The 23,856-nt window shown below is 36.4% G+C and overlaps 1 protein-coding gene across 1 annotated transcript in view; it reads right to left on the bottom strand.

Annotated features, from left to right (window-relative positions):
* Positions 1–4,389: 4,389 nt before the first annotated feature.
* Positions 4,390–23,856, bottom strand: part of LOC137398368 (integrin-linked protein kinase-like) — a 229,753-nt gene continuing 210,286 nt past the window's right edge. The window contains exons 5-7 of the mRNA XM_068084476.1: positions 5,243–5,282; positions 4,946–5,020; positions 4,390–4,493 (exon numbers count right to left, since the gene is read on the bottom strand). Coding sequence (XP_067940577.1) covers positions 4,390–4,493; positions 4,946–5,020; positions 5,243–5,282 — 219 coding nt within the window. The remainder of the gene's footprint in view (positions 4,494–4,945; positions 5,021–5,242; positions 5,283–23,856) is intronic.

Here is a 23,856-nt window from a genome sequence, read left to right as displayed (position 1 = left end):
ACTCTCTGTAGAGTTCATAATTTAACCATAATCTACTCTTTCCATAACAGTCCTCTGATAATATAGCACTATTAGAAGATATGGATGTACAGCGTGGCTATAAACTATTTACTTATAGGATGATACTTTGGTGTATACAAAAGGATATGCTTTGAAAAAGAGGTTTAGGTTCTGAAGCTAAGCTACAACAAAGAACTTTTGTCAATTGGCGACAATTGACGAAAGGTAAAATTTCTCATTGATATTACTGTCATCTTTTCAAATGGAGATCATTTTTGAAGACTTGTCTCCTCGCAACCTGAGAGTGTAATTGTCAAAGAATCTTATATGATAGCTTTATAAAAGCTTGTGCCCCTAAATCAGCATGTGACCTGGTAACGTTAAATTAGCGCATTATTTAAAATGTCTTCTCATTCCTAGATGATTCTGACCTGAGTCACCTGCAGGTCTTAACACGAAGTTACTAGGTGTCCTTGTTATGTTGGAAAATACCTTGTTACCAGTGTGTCTGGTTATGAGGAAGATGTTTGACCTGGTTGTAACCAGTTCACTTCAGTATTAGCCAATCATTGCTGTTCATGTTGAACCTTTTTGTTAAAGGTTGACCTGCAACAAAATTCACATTGCAGTTATTTGATATCAAAAGATTCACCATGTTTAACTCTGCTGTGTTGTAGGTGCCAAATGTGTGAAAATCTGATTAGAAACTCTTAAAAGCTCAAAAACTAACAGTTAATCGCTGCCATCATGAAACTGCCGTATATTGAAATCAGATTATTTTTCTGATGTGGTCATTACATTTGGTTATTGTTTTGTCATGTGATGTTTCGCGTGATTTGAAACGCCAAAAAATAGCTTAATATAAAACGTCTCGTAGCACTAGTTTATGACAAACACTTTGGGTTTTACCGAAGACCCCGTATCAAATATAGATGCTCGCTACTTTACAGTTTTGTTTCTGTTTGGTCCAATCGTCTAGTCATAATCTGATCATATACCCATACTTCTTGGCAAACAGTGCGATTAAATTCTGCAGCATTTTTCGACTTTCGCACGTGACCAACAGGCTCGTCATGTTTATAAGATGATGATATGCACTTCTTCGAGCTAAGGTTAAAAAATTAAATGAATTTTTACTGTAGGTTTTGAGATATCAGTGCTCAAAATGACAACATCACAATGATGATGAAATAGACGCGTAAGAACAATAGACATGATTCTATTGAATGCCTGAAGTATATTCGTGAAAATATTTTGATGAACGAGGTTGAGTAAAAGTGTAAACAGAAGCCATCTTGTACAACTACGTCCCATTTGAGCCATTTTTAAAAGAGATTATAATCTACGGCAGTCTTGTGATCGCCGCGATTAACTGTTCGTTTTTTAGCTTTTAATCACATTTCCACACATTTTGCACCTACCATACTCCAGGGTTGCAGTGACATAATGACATAAGACAGTGAATCTTTTGATACCAGATAACTGTAATGTGAATTATGTTGCAAGCCTACCTTAAGGTTTGTTGATAGCCTACATACTAAGACCATCTGTCACAGATCAGACACAAATACTAAGGCTACTCATCATTAGCCTTAACATCTGCCCTACTGTATTGCATCTCCTGGCAGCAGTAGACAAATGTGCTGTTTGTTGCTACATTTTTTCTTAATTCTAAAGATTTAATCACTTTTTGTCATGTAAGTTTACATAAGAACCAATCACTTGCCTTGACAAGAGATCATTTGGTGCAACTTGTATCCTCAATAATTCCCACTATCTTTGGCTACTAGAGATGAATTTTACTACAATTTAGATGGTCTACCTTATTATTATACAATCATTGCTGTTCCTGTTAGCCACTTTCTTATCAATGCTAAGGAACTGTTCATATTTAATATTAGAAAGGTGGCCAGCTGCAGCAGTAAGACCAGCTCTAAAGCATTGAAGAGTCCACATTGAGTAGAGATAGCATCTGTTAATCTATGCCAGTCTACAAGATCTGGAATTTTGCCAAGCTATGCTGGTGGCATTATATAGCACGAGTGCAGTTCAATGAGGGACATGTGTGTGTTCATAAGAATCACTGCTAGATGAGTAGAGAGGAGAAAATGTATCAAGTATAAATATGAAATTGTATTTAATTATAAATCTTAAACAAGAACTACAAGTGATTTAAATTAAACAAAGAGAAATGTATCAGAGATTTTTAAATTTAGAATTGAGGAATTTAGAGATGAATTTTACTGCAATTTAGATGGTCATATCATTAGACAATCTTTGCTGTTACTGTTAGCTACTTTCTTATCAATGCTAAGGAACTATTCATACCCTAGGACACTTATATTTCGTTAGTATTTAGTTTCGTGAGTAGCATACAGAGTAAAATTTCGCTGGAACTTTTTTTCGCAGCTCTGATGAGTGCGAAAATGAAAATGTGAAAATAAATGCAGTGGAACAAATATTAGATTCCTCAGGTCCAGTTCACTGGTACGGAATATTTTTCAATTTGGGACTACCGTACTGTTTGGACTATAAACCGCACCTTTATATAAGCTGCATGTGCTTTATTTTCCAAAAACGATAATAAAACAATACATAAGCCGCACCTTACTATAGGCCCCAGAACTAAGGACTGTGCTTTTTAATGTGGCAGCAACTTTGCCATTTAAAACGGAACAGTGCAGAACGTCACAGTTTCGTATTATCCGACGCTTTTTAACTTAGTGCCTAACGGGACAGTACCATGAGGCATTGTTTCGTATTTTCTTTCACAGCTAGAAGTGCACTAATTGGAGATTCCCGTTAGTGCGCCCTAGCGCACTAACGGTAGCGGCTAATCATCCGAAAAGTACGGTTGTTTGTATTTGTGAGCCACAGGTAGAAATGTGTAGACAAAATCAATAATGCAATTTGATCGCTTGCTGCAGTTTGTCTCCTGGACTATCAATGACGTCAAGGTCCCTGCTGCAGTGACTGATGTTGTACCAATATTAGAATTCATATATTTATAGCACGCGGTGCGGCGGTGGCCATGGCCCCGGGTTGTTATTGCTTTTGGTTGGTAATAAAATTCATCACCACAATAATTATTATTCAATTTTATGACTTTCCCTACCAGACTGTCATCCTCATCAGTTACAAATTCAATGACTAAACTAATATTATCATCTTCATCATTTGTCCAGGCTTTTCCAAAAAAAACTTATTATCTTAATTTGTTCTGCCAAGCTGCTCAGTCGGTGTATTAGCTATAATGAGTTTAGCAAAACTTGCCCAATGAGCCAACCACACACGAAAATTGCCTGCATTTCTAGTATGACAATTTTATTGTGAATATCAATGAAGAAATCCATTTATTTTCGCGTTATCGCTCGTTCGTTATGATAGTTTGGTTTCGCTCATGAAATTTTCATGAGAGGCTGTTGCCGCAAAAACGCGAAAGTTAGATGCCGCGAATACATAAGTGTCCTAGGGTATTTAATAATATTGGAAGAGTGGTCAGCTGCAGCAGTGAGACCAGCTCTAAAGCATTAATGGTCCACATCGAATAAAGATTTTTATCTGTAAATCTGGATCAACAACAACTGGATCTATTAATGAAGAATTATATGTTCATACCTGACATGAAAACTAAGGCTATTTGTCATAGATCTGACATGAATATAAAGGCTATCTGTCATAGATTTGACATGAATACAAAGGTAGTCTGTCATATGATCTGTCTGTCACAGATATGACACGATTACTAAGGCTATCTGTCATCAGCCTTAGTATTGGCCCAAAAGTATCACGTCTCCTGGTAGCAGTAGACAAGCGTGCTATTTGTTGGTGTGTGTTAGACTTTTTTTTGGTTTAAATTAGGTAACTTTTGTACTGCATGTTTATATAAGTGCTAAGTGCTTGCCTTAACAAGAGATCCTTTGGTGCAACTTGTTTCTTCAAAAATGTCAGCTATATTTGGCTACTAGAGTTGAATTTTACTACAATTTAGATGGTCTACCTTAACATTATACAATCATTGCTGTTCCTGTTAGCCACTTTCTTATCAATGCTGAGGGACTGTTCATATTTAATATTAAAAAGGTGGCCAGCTGCAGCAGTGAGATCGGCTTTAAAGCATCAGAAGGGTCCACATTGAGTAGGGAATACCATATGTTAATCTATATATGCCAGTCTACAAAATTTGGAATTTTGCCAAGCTATGCAGGTGGCATTATAATTATAGCATGAGTGCAGTTCAATGATGGACATGTGTGTTCATAAAAATCACTGCAAGATGAGTAGAGAGGAGAAAATGTATCAAGTATAAAGTATAAGTATTAAATTGTATTTAATTATAAATCTTGAACAAGAATTGCAAGTGATTTAAATTAAACAAAGAGGAAGGTATCAGCCCAGAGGCTCATGAAACTGGTCTCCTGTCTCATTTGTATCAGTGGGAGTTCGCAGATAAATATCCAGTCTGTTAAGTCTCTCCATCATGGCAGCCATATCTAAATAAACATATATTTATCCGTATCTGTTATAAGCAATAATATATAACATAATGTTTCTCTTTTTATGAGAATTGCACCATCTCACCACCACCTTGTATAAACCATCCTTCATACTAAGGGAATGTTTACAAGAGATGGTTTGGAGCTGTAACTACTGTGGTCTAATTTGCTTAGTTACTGCACAGCAATACAATTTAGCCTGTGATTCACGTATTCACAACAGCGAGTTATGAGCGATGCGCTCCCTTTGAGCATTAATCAATAGAAATAACTGCTAAACAACCAATAGCAATGCTGAAACAAAACTCATCATGTCCATTGTTTTATAAGTTAATGACCAGCAAGACAAAGTACACATGAAGGTAAATGAATATGTGTTGTTACTGATGAACAGTAAATATGTAGATATTAAAATTCAAATACTAGTCGAACTGTGAGTAAAACTTTACCTGCTGTCATCTGATTGTTTGCTTCTTGAAGGGCTACAATCTGCTGCTGAGACTCCTCCCTCTGATTGGCCAACTCTAAAACAATAAAAACATGGCTCATGTACTGTTACTACTATGAGACTCTACTGTTACACAACTGATACTTACAGTTAATACTTGTGGTTGTACATTAAAAATCTTCAGGTGTAAACTACCACATCTACACAGCAAAAGCCTAAACAAAACTTACCTGCTGTCTTACACATAAAGGTAAATGAATCTGTATTATTACTGATGAACAGTGAGTAAAAGCTTTACCTGCTGTCATCTGATTGTTTGCTTCTTGAAGGGCTGCAATCTGCCACTGAGACTCTACTAACTCCTCCCTCTGATTGGCTAAATCTAAAACAATATAAACATGGCTCATATACTGTTACTACTATGAGACTCTACTGTAACACAACTGTTACTTACAGTTACTGCTTGTGGTTGTACAGCAAAGTTCCTCGGGTATTAACTATCATTTTCTCCACAGCAACATACCAAAGATATAATTTACCTGCTGTCTTGCGATTATCTGCTTCCTGAAGATCTACAATCTGCTGCTTAGACTCCACTAACTCCTCTTTTAGTTTGGTCAACTCCTCCCTCTGATTGGCCAACTCTAAAACAACAATACAATCAAGGCTCATGTACTGGTACTGCTACATCTTACATCAAGAATCATTAAGGAAATTTAACATTACAATTAGACAGCTTTATTAGCAACTGAACCAGAGTTAACACTAGCCAACTCAACACTGAACAAGGTCAGCTGACCAGCTGGTAAGACAAAAGATAGGGGGATGACTCATCCTAAGCTATTTATAGAGCACTAGCTGCACATGTCTGGGCAGGAACTAAACTGAACTCTAGTGATAGTGCATACATATTAGGTACTACATACAAATGAGGTGTATAGATGTCATCCATATTTCATGACAAGAAGAAAGTCCAGTTCAACTGAAATTAAAAAGTCACCTGCCATCTTGCGATTATCTTCTTCCTGCAAGGCTCCAATCTGCTGCTTAGACTCTGCTAGCTCCTCTCCCTGATTGGTCAATGCTTAAACAATCATATGATAATAATAATATAAAAATCATGGCTCATATATTGAGGATATGTAGAAACATCAATATTCTGTTAACAAGTACAGAATCATGGCTCATGTACTGTTACTACATGAGAGGGAGATATAGAGAAACACAAGAGGATAGACTCAGAACTAGTGCAAAGAGTTTATGGTGAGGAGTAAATTAGTTTTGGTATAAATTTACGAAATAACACATTTTTAAAAACTAAAAAGAAATGAAGTTTTGTAGAAAGAATATTTTCATGAGCTGAGGTACTGTTGTTCCAGTAACAGCTTAAGAACTGTAAATCCCACCTATTGATTTTTGATTGTCAGCTTTGTGTAGGGCAGCGAATTTTTGGTAAGTGGCTGCATGGGCTACAACAAAGTAAAGATAAAGACTTCATTATAATAAAATGATCAACAGACAAACCATCTTATGAATAGAAACCCTTCCCCCTTATTTATTATAGCCTCAGGTACATGTGGAAGGAGGCAACTGGTACTGCAGGTGTTATGTTAATACTATTAGTTAAAACTATTTGAGCAAATGTTAAAATATAGCGTGAAAAACTAGTGCTAAGAGTTTATGTTAGGAGTTATTAAAAATGAGAATCAACTAGTATGGCTGATAGGAAGAAATATTATATAAGTTCCTACTGCATTCTTGCCTAATTCCTTATGCGCAAAACATTCCTATTGTACGTTGCACTTATCTTCTCTAAGGCTACAACCAAGTGTACAGACTCAGTGAGTAATAATAGACTAAGAACCTGCAACAAAACAAGAAAAAAAATTTTTTGAGTTCAAATTTTTTTTTCACGCTAGTCTTAGGCTCTTTATCTACTATATTTACTATAATGAGAGCCGTGTCCGTCTGTCAGAATTACTACTACTATAATTCTAGTAAATAGCTCATGTTTCTATTCAAAACTGTAGTGAGTAATAAGAATATTCATGAATCAGGAGAGTTCAGCTAAGTGCTGACTAATAGCTGCCACAAGGTGTTGAGCTGCTAACATCACTTTAATCCTATCAGTTTTGAATAAGGAATTAAAATACTCAGACTATAATTATCCAAGAGAAGAGAGATGATGAGTGATTAGCAAGGGCTGAGTGTTGGCTGAAGAGAAGAGGCTGAACTGACAGCATTTAATACAGAGACACAGCTGAACTGCTTCTACAGCCCACTGCAGTCTCTATGCAAGGAAAATGTAGATGGAATTCCCCAGGGTATGTTTACAAAGATACCCTGGGGACATGCAGAGAGTTATGCAATAGAGTAGTACAAGTGAGTAGCTGGTATCACACTGTATAATAATCCTACCTGCTAATACTCGCTGTTTCCAGCTCTTTAGCAGCTCTACTGTCTCTATCCTTCCCTCAGACTCTGCATACTCCAGAGGAGTTCTACTGTCTCTGTTCTTTATACTGAGGAGAGCAGAGACTTTATCAGGAGGGATGGAGGTCAGCATAGTCTGTATAACTGCTGTGTGTCCCCAGTAGGCTGCCCAGTGCAGTGCTGTGTCTAGGTAGGGAGTCTGTATGTTGAGCAGAGAGACTCGTTGCTCTACTGACAGGCTGATCAGTAGAGTCTCTACTATCTCTGTATCTCCTCTCCATGCAGCCCATATTAGAGCTGTCCAACCCCCTACATCCTTCACAGCTATCAGCTCATACTTCTTACCAGAAGATACAGTATGAAGTATAAGCTCTACTAACTCTCTATCACCCTTCATTACAGCCCAGTGCAGAGCTGTACGTCCACCCTCATCCTTCTCAAACAGCAACTCATCTGCTATTCCTCTCAATGGAGTGAGTAACAGATGAGCTATTTTAGGGTGGTCTCGGGAGATAGCCAATCGCAGAGCTGTATACGACTTACTGTCTCTGATTGTTGTTATAAGCTGAAGTAGCTGATCAGGAGGGGTGGTTGTTAGAGCAGAACTAAGAGAGGTAATGTCAGGAGCTCCACTAGCTCTAATATATTCCCTAAGCCATTGCTCCATTGTATCCTGTAAAATACTCCACACAGTAAAATATGATAGAGAAAAATAAAGACAAATTGTGACTCAACTGCTGACTCTGGCTGAGCTGATGACTTATAGAGTTGCCAACCATAGCAGAGTTGCTGCAGGTGAACCCTGGGTATTCACAGAGTATAAAAAGGAGACTACGAATGTGATACTCAGAGCTGGGAAATCAAACATCAAAACTCCTGCTATTTGCTCTCTCAAGTGTTAAACTAATGGGAGTAAACTCAGTAAAAGTTTAATAATGATAAAGCATGAGACAGCAATAAGATTCATACAGTCTCCTACTTTAAACACTAATTTCCTATAAAACTGGTAACTAAATACAATCAGTGGCCTGCAGCTGATTCTGACCAGAATAAAGACAAGAGAAGCCGCTAAAAACTCTAGTTTCAGAGCTCCTCATTCTATTCATAAGAGGATTATGACATATTTACAGTAGGAAATGTTTGCAGGTACAAAAACGACTGAGGAAAGAAACCAGAGCCTCCTGACCTTAACTTAACCTCACTAGAGGATATATAGACTCTATGAGTCTCCTCAGGGTAGAGAGTGATAGTCTCAGGAGGTCAGAGTTATATTATAATCACACTGACTCAGCGTCTCTCCTCATCTACTTTAGTATTCCCTATAAGTATAATATCAACAGATGCTAATATTACAGAAAAGCGATACTTACCTGTGGGTGCTCTGTAGGTGATATGCTTGCTGGCTGCTCCATGTGTTTTATAGCTTGAAAATGTCTCCGCCCCTCATTCAACAATCTGTCTCTTGATTGGCTGAAGCAAATACAACTTGTCCCATTACAGAATAGTTTGCCAGCCAGTAATGACAATGAACAGTTAACCTTGTAATAATATTGAATAATGTACACAGGAAACAATATTTGAATATTCATCATGTGAGTCTATTATATGAAAAAGACATCTGATGAATGTTTAAAGGTTGACTTGCAACAAAATTCACATTACAGTTATTTGGTATCAAAAGACTCGCCATGTCTTACTCTGTTGTGTTGTAGGTGCCAAATACGAAGTGATTACAAGCTCTAAAAAGCTCTAAAGCGAAAAGCCCTCATAGATTGTAACCTATTTCTTTCTCTGACGTAACCACGTAATTTGGTTATCGTCTTGTCACGTATGTTCTTACGTGAATTCAAAGGCCAATACAAAGCTCAATATAAAACCTATCGTAGTACTAGTTTATGACAAACACTTCAGGTGTTACCAAAGACTCCGTATCAAATATAGATACTCGCTACTTTACAGTTTAGTTTCGGCATTATTCAATCGTCAAGTCGTTATCTGATCATGTGACACAATACTTCGCAAATAAATTTTGCAGCACTTTTCGATTACCACAGGTAACCAAAAGGCTCGTCATGATTATCAGACAATGATATGTACTCCTTTGAGGTAAGGTTAAAAAGTTTAACGATTTTTTACGGTAAGTTATAAGATATCACTGCGAAATGGGACAGCATTACGATGACGATAAAACAGACGCGTAAGAACAATAGACATAGTTTTATTGAATGCGTGAAGTATATTTGTGAAAATAATTCGACGAATAAGGTTGCATGAAAGTGTAAACAGAAACCATCCCGTAACAACTACATCACATTTGAGCCGTTTTGGAAAGGGAATTCAAACTACGGCGGTCTCGTGTGGTTGCGAATAACTGTTCCTTTTTTAGCTTTAAGAGCTTGTAATCACATTCACACATATTTGGCACCTACAACACAACGGAGTAAGACATGGTGAATATTTTGGTACCAAATAACTGTAATGTGAATTTTGTTGCAAGTCAACCTTTATAGCCAATCCAGGACTAATGCTAGTTATATGTGTGAGCCTAGCGTCACTAGTGTTTTGCTGCATTAGATTACTGCCGGGTCTCACTGCCAATATGGGAACCAAGATTTACATGCTGGTGTCTAAGAACACAGCAATATTATATCCCTACTTCAGTAGTTCAAACATCCACAATGTTCAATATAGTTTGAAATATTGACTAGTTGCACTGTTTATCTACTATCAAATGTATTATTATTGCAGCTTCACAACTCATAAAACAGCATAATATTCTCCTGTACTAGGAAGTTTTGAACTGTCTTCCATCTTTATCATCAGCTCCAAAAAGCTTCTATATTAATATCGTTGTTGTTAAATATAATTTTTGAACAATAACTTTGAAGTTATTGCGGTCATATAGCTTCCTGCTATATTTTAAAAATCCTAGACTGTTCAGTGAGTTTACAAAGAGCATCATAGAGTACAAAAGTGTTCAGAGCAAACACTACTATGCTGAGCCTTGTACAGATGTCAGTGAAAAAATGAAGCAAATACATAAGGATTTATAAATTGTTCGTATGAAATGTTGTACATAGATACTCACCATAACAAAAGTAGATCTCCAGCTCACTGCATCCAACTCAAGCTGTCTCCGCTCCTCTCTAGTGATGAATGTCAACTGACAGTTGTAAAGCTATTACCACACAAGAAGCCCAGACCACTTCGGTGTACCAGACAAATACCTGACAAAAAAGCCACCCAACTGTAACAAGCCACTGTACTTGAAGGCTACAGGAAGTAACAATGAGTACACAACTCCAATGTGATCTACTGGGAGTAGCTCATCTATCTACAAATATTGAATGGTTGCACTGCTTGTAGGACAAAGATAAATCGCTTAATGGATAACAATTCCTCTTTCAGCTTCAGCATATGCTAGACCAGACTTGTGAAATATGGCCTGTGAGCAGGACCTGCCCTGTTGGATGATACAATCTGGCCTGGCATCAATTTCTGAGCATGTCAAAAAAGAAGTGAGTCACTTACCACTGCTCTGCACTGCTAATGCAACTACATAGATATCCAAGCAACAATTTACTCCAACTGTAATGCATTTCACATATAAACATCAGCAAGTACAGTACTTATCAATGTGCAGTGCAATTTTTATAATGGACACAAGCCTGTTGTTAAGACAAGTTAACAAAAATCTAAGCATGGAAAAACTATATTAAATCTTGTGTACAAGTCTAAATATAGAGAAGTTAGGCTGTACGAAATCTTGAAAAATTTTGTGTCTCTTCTAAAAAGAGATTTAACAACTGTACATTTCACAGGCCTTATAAATTCATCTAATGGTTTCAAGCTGACAAATTTTATTTAAGCAAGAAAAAGATTTTCAGATCATGATTGAAGGTCATTTAGCATAGTTTTTGAGCAGTAGCAAAAGTCAAGGACAACTGCGAATCACCGTTACTACGGTTAAATAGTGTACAATATATATGGCAAAAGAAAAAATACTCGATGTACTACCTGTATTATTTCTTCAATGTGAAGATTTAGGGCCGTCCAACTCAAGCCATTTCCACTCTTCGCTTGTGATGAGTGTCAACTGATTGCTATAAAGCTATTAGCACACAAAAAGGACCACCCAAGTGTTAAAAGCTGCTTTATTTGAAGGCATGAAGCGGTACCATTGAGTGCACAACTCCGATGTGATCTGCTCAGATCAGCTCACTTATCTACAAATACAGAATGGATTTACTGCTTGTAGGACAAAGTTGAGTCACTGAATTGATAGCAATTTCTCTTTCAGTTTCAGCATTTGCTAGACCAGGCATGTGAAACATGGCCCGAGGGCAGGACTATGAGTATGTAGAAAAGGAAGTTAGTCTCCAGGTATTTCCATCAAAATTTGGGACTTTTGAAGATAAATACAATCCAAATGCTTCCTACATCTGCTTGAGAACATTGAATCATTTAAAACTCTCATGTCCAGCATTCATGCCCAGTCTGATGCACTGACACGAGTTACCCACTATAAAAATTGCATATAAAACTAGAGGTACAACTATAGTTTTATAGTATGCATCTATATAATTTTATATTCGCGAACTATAACGCTTCAGATATTCTGATCCGCTATGAAAGTCGCATACGGACAAAAACAATGCATTATTTTTGGACTCTTGTTATACTCTTTGGTCAGAAGAAAATTATATCACACATTTTTAGAATTTGTGTAAGAGATTTAGGTGTTCATTTTACACTACCACCAGTAAGTACAGTACTAGCTTCATAATCGCGGGTCACCTTCCGTAGATGCATTCTCTATGTGGCAGACAAATAAATGAATGCATTGTTTCTAGCAGTTCAGTGAATATGTGCAAAAGACTTTATTTGTAATGACTCGCTGAATCAGTTTGAACTGGTTTGAACCAGTCTACTAATGTAACTGAGACCTACTGATATTTCTCAACAGGTGGTCTCCATATCCAACAATAATGAAACAAAGTAGTGATCAAGATTAACAAATTAACACATGAATGACATTGTCAAATGTGCTGCCACTCAGGATATTACACCCATAGAGTTATCTACTCAAAATATCACACCTAATAGTGATGCACTTGTGAAGGTGATAAGATGCCATGTTAAAGAAACAGGCAGTAGCAGATAGACTACAAGAGTGTAGTGAGCGAGAGAAAAAGGGCAGATGATATGAAACTTGTTTACACTCATGAATAGCAAACATTAAAAACCAGATTTTTTTCTTTTATATAATAAGCAAAACAATCTGGTTTTAATATAAAAACCATTAATATTTTAGAGTATATCCTTAGCTTCAGCAAATTATTTTATATTTTTATTTGTTTCAAAGCGGTATGACAGTAAGGGATGCACTATTTTTTACAGCTCCTGTCTGTCTTGCCTCTTCCAAATCTGTCCTAGGGTTGAATAGGTACGCGTAAAATTGAAGATGCAATTCAGTTGTATGCCAAGACTTTTTTCATTTTAAATTAGGTAGCCTAAAGTACACAAATAGATTATAACACAAAGGGCTATGCTGTTTTCACTACTTGATGCTGGTGCTAATTTGAAAGGAACAAAGCTATAGTTGAAGAGCTTCAAACCGGGTTTTCTATATAGAAGTAAACTCTAGACCACACACTGCAATGGAACTGTTTTGTTAAGTTATGATCACCATGTTGCAATTTGTGTAAAAACTGACTGATTGATAATGGTAAACTCCATGCTTCAGAGACTCCAGCAATACTAGTAATTTGACAATATCTTGCTTCACATCTTCTCCATGCTTCACAGACTGGAGCAAAAGGGTGACAATACCTTCATCAATTACATTCTAGTGACTGATACTAGAGATAAGGGTTGTCTTATGGATATACCGTACAAGTTGGAGCAGCTATGGTAGCTTTGAAGTTGTCTTCTCTGCTAGAGAATACTACATGGGAAGTCTGTGTGTAATATGTAACAACCTATCATCTATCTGCTAATTATGTAACTCATGCAGATAAAACTATAATAGGGACTCCTACAGCGTGAATAATCTGTTCCAGGAAAGTTTTCATTATTGGGATTTTACATTATAAGAACAGTAAAATACAAATAAATTGTCTAATCAATTCCAAGATCTTGCCAAACTCTCCCCTTGGCCATACAAAAAGGAAAAGAACTAGAACTAACACTATTAATTATAGGCTGTACTGTGACTGTAGTATTATTGGATTGGTTTGCATCGACAACTTTTCTCTTGTTTCTGATCAATCTCACTGGTTTCATAGTCCATTATTGTGGTACTTCAACAATAGGTTGATAAGGAGCAAACATTTTCAATATTTATTTACAAAATTATTTTTTCATTTTCTTCTAAACAGCAAAGTGTATTCTGCAAGTAAAACTAATAACAAATATTTAATATGTTTACAATTAAGTAAAACAACGAAGTATTTTTATTATAAAAGCACAGTATTACTTGTTTGTCATCTATCTGCTTTCAGGGGTCAAGGTTGGGATAAAAAAGAGCTTTCGACAAAAACCCAACTCATGACATTAAGATTGATGGACCGACGCTGTAATACCTGCACCGATCGCCTTTGTATTTATGAATAATTGCACAGCTATCTTATTCTCTGTGTTGGCGACACATGTGACGGTCTATCATGGCAAACTAAAATGTGATGTAAGTTGTATATATAATAGATATAGTACTATAAACTCATAATTTTTTATTTCATAAATGCAGCGAGTTAGATTAACATTCAAATAGAATTTGTGAACCCGCTTGACTTGACGCTTTTAGTTATATGGAATTTTTACGTTAAACGAAGCAAAAACTTTACATAAATTATTTAAGTTATCTGGAATTAAGGTTATAGGAGGTATAAGTTATAGGAGCGTCTACTGTATTGAATTTGAACCATATAAACAATAGTGTCTACACTAGTTCTTGCTGTGATTATAACTGAATACCAAAGAATAGTTGTACTTACCACAGTGAATTCTCTCAACCATCATATCTCAGAGCTAGTAGTCAAATAGAGAATATTACTAAAGTGATGGTTAATCACAGCCAAAATGATTACCTGGTAGACTTCTGACACGTGGGAGCAGGTGACCTGAATCATGTCTATCAACAATATAATAACAGTGAGAAGGATACATGTTATGGTGCTTATAATGGAACTGGTGTAACAATCAACAACCATAAGCATATACTGTCATACCTCAACATACAAGCTTAATGGGTTCCGGGACAAAGCGAGGATGTCAATTCTCTTTTGTGTCAAATCAAATTTCCCCATGTAAAAATACTATATGCAAATTAATTTATTCCAACCCTCGGAAAAGGACCACCTCCAGACTAAAACCTAAACATAACAGAAAAACAAGTTTGTAAGTGTTCACAATGACCCTACCTACATTGACTCGACTCAACCTGTGGACCTGGTTGACCCCTGTTAACCATTGACCCTGACTCAACTACAGTTCCCCACCTGTGCTCACCAAATAACAAATAGCTACATAAATATAATTCTAGTCCTGTAGTTAAGGAGGTGTGACAACTCCAAAGTAAACAGTCTATAAACAACTTTATATTAATAGAAAGTAGTTTCCTACAAGTTTCCAGTCATCAATAACACAGGTCAAGGACAAATATTAAGTTGAGCTGTGATAGTCATTTAGCCAGCTATCTACTTGACTAACTCAAAATCAATGGTCAGGGCAACACAATGTTGTTGTGCCATTTGCTGTTGACCAAAGATGTTGAAAGGCTTCATTTAAAATAGCTTAACATTTGTAGCAAAAACATATATTATTACTAATATAATTATGGGTGGGTCGTGATTCCAACTTACTATTCAGCTAAGTATCGCTAAGGAACTTAGGTCCATAGTTAACCACTGTCTATCGATACAAGCAACCAGATATTTTTTGTGTAATCGGGAGAAGTTTCTTCAGAGAACAATTGGTAATATTTCCACTTCCTAAAAATGAGTTGTTTGCGTTTCAACAGCTCATCACATAAAAAATCAATCTAGACTTGGTTTTAACCAGGGTTGTGACGCAAAAGAGCTGCATCCTGTCATTGCTGTGCAGTAATTTTGCAGTACATTACAACTTCTAGTGCGTGGTACAGAATTACTGCTACTTCAAATTCACTCCTGCAAATTGCTGACTGCAATCTACTTGTATGAAGCATTACCTACAAACCAGCAATTCACGTGTACTGCAACTGCGCATTATGTATAACTTTAAACTGCATATGTACTGCAACTGCGCATTGGTATGAAGTTGATACGGTGAATCACTTAAAACAGCTGGATTTCTAAGCATCTGCTCTGCATCGTATGAAATTGTCAGATGCTGTATTAAACAAGCATATGAACTCATATGCTAACTCCCATATCACTTTAAAATAAAGCGTCAGATATTATCATCATTTGTGGATTGATGAGCCTAAGTTCCTAAAAAACTAGCGTTGGAATGGCTATTGTAGGAGTTTGAACAGCCCATTTTATGAAAATGTGCTACGATTGACTGTACAATATAATGAATACTCATACATAAAGTATACTGCAACTGCAATGCATTTTACATATAGACATCAGTGAGTACTTATCAATGCGCACTGTGATTTTATAATGGTAACAATCTCGGTTTTAACACAAAGTGCAAACGCGGAGAAGTTATTAGCTCCTGTATAAAATCTTGAAAGGTTTAATACAGTATCTCATCTTTTTTAAAAGAGTTTTAATGGCTGCACAGTGCATACGCCTTAAAAAAGTGATTAAATGGTTTCAAGCAGACAAATTTCAAACATGCAAAACATTTTTTTTAGATCACAATTGAACATCATTTAGCAATTTTTGGAGCCATAGAAAAGGTCAAGGACTATTATGAATCGATGATATTATGGTTACAAAGTGTACTCTCTATAGGATAAATTTAAAAACTGGATTATTTTTCTATGTGACAATTTCAAGTCGTCCAACTCAAACCCTTTCCACTCTTCTCTAGTGAAAAATATGTTCTAGTTACATCATAATATAATTTGTTCATATGAAATGTTGTATATAGATACTCACCATAACTAAAGTAGATCCCAGCTCTCTGCATCCAACCCAAGCTCTCTCCACTCTCCTCTAGTGTGAATGTAAACTGACAGTTGTAAAGCTATTACCACACACAAGCGAACCACCCAGGTATAACAAGCCACTGTACTTGAAGGCTTCAGGAAGTAACAATGAGTAAACAACTCTAATGTGATCTGCTCGGATTAGCCTATTTGTCTACAAATACTGAATGGTTTTATAGCTTGTAGGACAAAGGTGATTCCCTGAATGGATAACAATTTTTCTTTCAGTTACAGCATATGCTAGACCAGGTAAGTGAAACATATGGCTTGTGGGTCATATGGTCCACATACATGTGAAACATATCTATAGACTATCATATGGCCCGTGGACAGGACTTTGAGTTTGTCAAAAAGCAGTGAGTCATAAGAAAGTGAGAAGAGAGAAAAATAAGCAGTAGGAAAGAAAATAAAATTGTGTAAATTAAAAATATTCGGTTGATATTAGAAGTGTTTGATAAGACAATGCAAGCAGCAAAGAGTAGTAGTGAAAAATGTCTATTGCTAGGGTTGTATATCACTGAGAAAAAGTTGTCTTACCTTTTTAAGTAGTGTCACAACTCCCACTATACAAACATTCCTTAGAGGAGAATAACCCGTTCTACCTCAGCCTATCACCTGAGAAGAGAATAATATTATTCATGGTTACTCATAGACAGGAGAGAGAGAAAGGCTGACATTGGAAGAAGGCAAGACAGAGATACAACAAGGAGAAGAGTATAAGTCACATACCTCTCACTTGAGGGGCAGGAGGTACTGGGATGAACATAGTAGGTATTGTGAGGAGGTAGAAAAGGTAGTTGAAACTTACACTTTGAAGCTGCAGGAGAGGAAGCAGAGGAGTTCAAAGAAGTTGGGATGACTGTAGACGGTGAGTCAGTGATTAGTGTGAAGTGTCTATAGCTTAAGTGATCTATGGTAGGGTGGCGTGGAGAGATCCTCAATGTGTAGCTTGAGATCTTCCTGATTCCTAACTTCAACATAAAAACTGTGACAGTGGTGCATGACCTGCCCATAAATAAAATATAAGAGGTACCAAAGAATCTAGAAAGTTGATATTATCAGACTAGAAGAGAACAACAATTAACAACATAAAATGAATTATAAGATGATTACAGACAAAACCTGATGAGCTGATGAGACGTGATACTAATTGAATTCCTTTCTAACTAACCTGCTAACAAGACATATTCAAATGAGCACTGAACATGACTCTGTCAGTGACTCATTTTCATATGGTGAGATTCAACATCTCAATGCATGTGTTGCGCATGAACAGATATTTAAAAACTCTACTAGATATTTGATAATTATTAAATTACTGTAGTTTATACATTGCTATCAGTATTACTATATCTATATACTACCATATTACTACTAGAGATTTCTATCCTCTGAATATGGGTGTCTACCTAAGCCTTTGTATGCATCTGATTACACCTCATACTACTTGATGTTCAGAGCAAGCACAACAATATACCAGAAAAAGTATGAATACACCTTCTAATCTTATGTATCTCATGTTATGGTATTTAGAAGCACCTGAAAGTCTAAGAACCATAGTCCAAGTCTACTTGCTCTGAGGGCAACAAGAGCAGTGTTACTGGCTTCTGGTGAAAACAAATTAAAAATAGTTTAAGAGCACTGTACAGGTTGAGGGACGGGTCTGTATTTTGAGTTTGAAGGTGTGTTAGTGGTACTGAGTCTGTATACTTATTTACCTGATGAGAACTTATTACCATCAGAACAAATATGTAGCCAGAGACAGAATTAAACACACTGACTTCTAATATACATCAGCCATGTCAGTATATCTGGGTACTAAGATGACCCACTTTATTACAAATGTATATTACATGTAGATGTTGAATTAAAAAGGTAGATTATGTGTGGCAGTTATAAACAAATTATACAAAAATCTATTTTAAAAATTTATAAAAATTAATATCTGACTAATATAAAAATTATAACTGTGCATTGATAAGTTTTCACCGATGTTTATATGTAAAATGCATTACATTTGCTGAATATCTTTGCATGGATATCTATGTATACCTGTATATTCAGTATACCTGAATATGCCTGACTCCCTATCTTCAAATGATATGGAAGTTAAAGCATAAGATTGATTAGTTGATAATTACTGGAGGTAATCCTAGCTGAAGGTGTGTACCTAGTCTAGTTCCATTTTCAACTTTCAAACATCTTCAACTATCGACTATTGATTATAATTATTAATACCATGTCGATAATGTTGACCTTCACCTGTACAATGCATTTCGGGAAGGTTTTCCTGCGACTCTTCGCAAAATTTGAACAGCGCTAAACACTTGGGTTGCAGCGGGCAACTACCAGCGATCCTCGGCGGCAACCGAGGACCATGTAGGTTGCCATTACAATGGTAATAGCTTGCAGTGCTGTCGTCGGTGATTTGCGAAAGGTATGGGAACCAGGCTTTAGAGAGCCAGCAGTCGCTGTTGATCTGCAGTATGAACTTCACACTAATGTGTGGTTGCTGAAAGAATGAGCATTCACTGCATGCATAAAGGGCTGGTTTCAGGTCTTGTGTCATGGCAGATGGCAGTGGGCACTGTGCAGTAGATGCTCAATTGTGTGTGGTAGCAGTAAATGTCTACTATGCGTTAGAAGTTGTAATGCTCAGCAAAGTTACAGCATGCTACACTGTAATGACACAAGTAATAGGCAGTTATAATATAGATGTCACCTATCAAAAACTAATAGATATGAATGAAGATAATTGTAAACATAGATGTAACCTATCAACTAATAGAGATGAATGAAGAGTCATAAACATAGATGTAACCTATCAAAAACTAATAGAGATGAATGAAGATAATTGTAAACATAGATGTAACATATCAACCAATAGAGATGAATGAAGAGTCATAAACATAGATGTAACCAATCGAAAAATAAAAGAAGTGAATGAAGATAATTGTAAGCATAGATGTAACATATCAACCAATAGAGATGAATGAAGAGTCATTAACATAGATGTAACCAATCGAAAAATAAAAGAAGTGAATGAAGATATTTGTAAACATAGATGTAACCTATATAAGACAAAGAGATGAATTAAAATAGTGATCAACATTAAAGCCTGGTTTCCATATGACAGCACAATGATATGCAAAGATCGTGCGAGACCCAGTGATCGTGCGCAATGCATTTCTTGGGCAGTGATCTGTTGTGCACCTTGTTGCGCGCCTTGCGCTGTCATATGGAAACCAGGCTTAAGGACCGGTTTCAAATCATGTGTCATGGAAGTAAATGTATGGTAGATGGCAGTAGGCACTGTGCAGTAAAAAATGTAAGGGGAGGTCGTAGCGCTCTGCCAAATTGCACCATGCTACGCTGTAATGACGCAGGTAACAGGGCAGTCCTAATATAGATGTAGCCATTCAAAAACAAATAGAGATTAATGAAAAGAGTCGTAAACATAGATGTAACCAATCAAAAACACATAGAGATAAATGAGGAGAGTCGTAAACATAGATGTAACCCTCAGAAACAAAGAGAGATGAATGTAAATAGTCGTGTGATGAGAATGATTGTAAACTCTGATTGGTCAACTGATTACAGTCAATAACTCAGGTTGAGGTTTGAAATGATAAGTTGATACGAGATACATTTGTTGATGTAGCGAGTGATGGGTGTAGTTGATGGAGTTGTCCACTCTATTATGCTTAAGTAAATGTATTAAGGACTTGAGTTCAACCAACATGAAATTGCCTTCTCTATTGCTAATAGCAATACACAGCAATAACGTCCATGTATTCACACTATTTCATATAAAAATAGACTGAGTTAATAATCGTACACAAAAGTCTGCAATAAAATTCAATCCTTAAGTATTTTGCTTTATTAATTTCTGACCTTTTTCCTACTTTCCTTATTTCCTTTATTAATTTGTGGCCTGCCTTCCTTCTTTTCTACAGAGCACAACAACTACAAGATGTTCTCAGTGGGTAACTACAATAATGTTATCCAGAAAAGACCTTAAAATAACTTATATAATTTTATTTATGTGAATATCTATATAGAAAGTATAGCTCAGTCGGTAGGGGAGTTCACTGGTGACCGTGAGATCCTAGCTACCACTGCTCCCTTTCCTAGCTACCTGGTAGCTGAACCAGGACAAGGCTGTGATAAATGGGCTACTGGTTGAAAGGATTAATTGGACTCGGTCTGATAACATGAACCTAATGGAGTGCTAGTTCATGAGAAAACTTAAGAATTTGGGTAACATCTGTGAATGGAAACTTGTCCCGAATTACCTCTGACTACTTAACAACTTGTTGTCTAGAGTAACAATACAGTCAGGAGACAAATGATATCAGAACTTGAGGTGGATGCAGCCAGAGAACAGAAGACCCAAGTTACCTCTATGGAAGAGGAATGTGTGTCTACGTACACTATGGATAGGATGCACGCCATGACATGTGTTGACTCACACATTGATAAAGACATGTACATTGAACCTGACATCCTTGATATAAGGAGTGAGAGAGCTGCTACTGACATCATGGTGAGTGTTTAAGATCGACTCGAGTTCCTGCAGTTTCTGCTTATTTGTAGAGCTCTACAATGTTTCTTCTTAGCATCTATTTTACTTGCTGGTACCTCCTAGCAAGGTCACTGCAAAGTGCACTTAATGTATAGAAATATACGTATGTTCAAGTGTATAACATCACAACTGGTCCAAACCCTGGTAATTACCGATAGTAGAGAAGAGAACCAAGCATGCAGAAATGATCTAATTGTACTTAGGAGACAGAGATTGACAAATATCAAGCAAACATTCACTCATGGTCAGAGTCGGTAGGGACGAGTGAAGGTCAAAGAATCACAACAAATTTAAAGTGAGCTACCAAATCAGTGCAATAATTAGAAATGACTAAACTGAAATTTGACTGTTCAATGAGATTCTCGTAATTGCAAAAGTGCATTCCACAACCTTGCTCATAAAGATGGAGTTAATGTGGGCTAAAAATCCACAAATTTTATAGATTAATGATCTGCTCGGATTAGCTAAGCATCTGATAATCATTAGTATCAAACTCATCAGTGGTAGTATTAGTATTTGGTAGTGCATTTTCGACCGATCCCTTTTCTGCATAGTTCATGAGAATCAAAGGCCAAATTAGGGTCAGCCTAAATTAGTGAAACGTAACGAATAGTCATTTAAAATTATTTTGCCCAAATGAAAGGAAACTCTGAAAATAAACTTGCCTAGCAAGGTGTTAAAGGAATTGTGATGGTACTTGATGATGATAAACTCAATACTTCACAGACTGCAGCAATATGGTGACAATACCTTAATCAATTATACTACAGTATATGATATTAGAGAGAAAGGCTGTCTTATGGAAAAACTGAGCAAGTTGGAGCAAATATGGTAGCTTTAGAGGTATTTCCTCTTGTTAGATAATATCAAATGGGAAGTATGTATGTATTATGTAACAACCTAGCATCTATCTGCTCTCTATGTTACCACAACTACATAAATTTAATTATCTAAACAGCATTGTGGGTAATATTTGTTGTTTTGTCTGTAACTGGATACCAAATAATTGATGCCCTCACCCCAAAAAAACCCTCCCAATCCTCCCACCTCAAGGTAGTAGTCAATCATATATTTAGTTGACTGTTTCTTCTCAGGCAAGTATACATGTAACCATATGCATGTATAACAATAATCTTCAGTGTAACCACATGACAATCTCTCACAGCATACGTGGCTGCCAGGACACTAATCTTGACTATAATACTAGTCATGTCTGTCCGTCTGCCTCGAGTCACGGGAGGAAATTGGGCAAAACTCTAGCATCGTACAATATTAGAACTCACTATATACTGTGTAGCATACCAGCCCCTACCTGCTGCACTAATCGCTTGCATCCAACTATTTTAGAACAGTTGTGAACATATATCTCTATGCTTTATTGACAGCCCTGTTTATTTCTCATGGCTCGTAGAACTGCCAGAATACTAGTATCAATAATGGCTATAACTATAAAACATCTATTTGAATACCACAGCACTCTATTTTTTAACCCTTCCCCTATACTAGCGGTCAAATAGACGTGGCGTTCAAATAGAGGCTGGCATTGTATTTTTCAGAAAGCTTGTAAAAAATTTTGAATGGGAAATTTAACCCATTTATGGGTGAAGCGAATGTAGCCTACATTTTTCACACTCCTTCGGGCGAAGCAACATTAATCCCATTAGATGCAATAAATTTGCTTTCTGAAATGAAAGGATGAAGGTACAGTGCGCTCTCAAGCTTTGATGACCCTGTTATATGTTGTTTTCACCCTACGATGTGAAACATGATGAATTTCGCTCTCCTCATACAAAATAAGTTGTGCCATACGACATCAACAAAAGATTCTCTCGATTTCAAATTTGGCAGCTGGTGCCCTGAATACGTCGGAATAACAAATATGTCGATACGCTATTCGCCAAAATCTCTCTAACAGCGAATGAAAGAGATACGATGCTCGATCTTGCTCAGTTTAGCGTTATGTGTTATTAGTTATTTTGAAAACAAAACAAGAAAGAGAAACAAAAACCAAAGAGAAATAGAAGATAACATTTAATCCGGTGAAAATGTTGAAGTTCAGTAAAATAGTAAACAATACATACTAAAACTTAGCTTTGAGTATATTGTGTTTAGTAAGCTAAATTCATTTAAATTAAAAGCTTATGTTATACGTCTGTCTTAAAGGTAAACACTCCATAATGTACGTAGTGCACATAGTACATTGTAGCATTACATGTTATTACAGATCACAACCATTTAAAACACTAAAGTTACTGTGGATGACTGTAGTTACTAAAGTTAATATATTATTTTGTTACTAATTCTTAATAGGCCAAATACAATTAATGATAACAATATGAACAAGAACCAAGCTAACAATAAGAGATAATAAACTACTGTAGTAATGAAAAGAGATGCATGTACTACTTGACTTCCTGTTCAACAGACCTGCTTATGGATACAATCAAATAGACCTGAAAATGACTGTCAGTCACTCAAATTACATGAATATGGAATAAAAACTTTAAATGTAAACATTAAAAAGCATCTCTAATCCTCTGACAGTGCCTAGAGAGATTTCTATTGTCTGACTATGGGGTGTCTACTAGGGATGGCATTTATTGTTTGAAAAGGTGTTATCGACTATCGTTGGAGTTGTCCCATCGACAGCGACCGACACCGATAGTGTGCGTGTGGGCGTGTGTTTATTTCATCAACAAGCAAACAAAAAATATACACAGATTAAAGTTATAATAATAAAGAGCAGAAAACA

The sequence above is a fragment of the Watersipora subatra genome, chromosome 6, assembly GCF_963576615.1.
Source record: "Watersipora subatra chromosome 6, tzWatSuba1.1, whole genome shotgun sequence".
Lineage (NCBI taxonomy): Eukaryota > Metazoa > Bryozoa > Gymnolaemata > Cheilostomatida > Watersiporidae > Watersipora > Watersipora subatra.
Note: the sequence above shows the minus strand (reverse complement) of the source record. Positions and strands in the feature narration are given on the sequence as shown.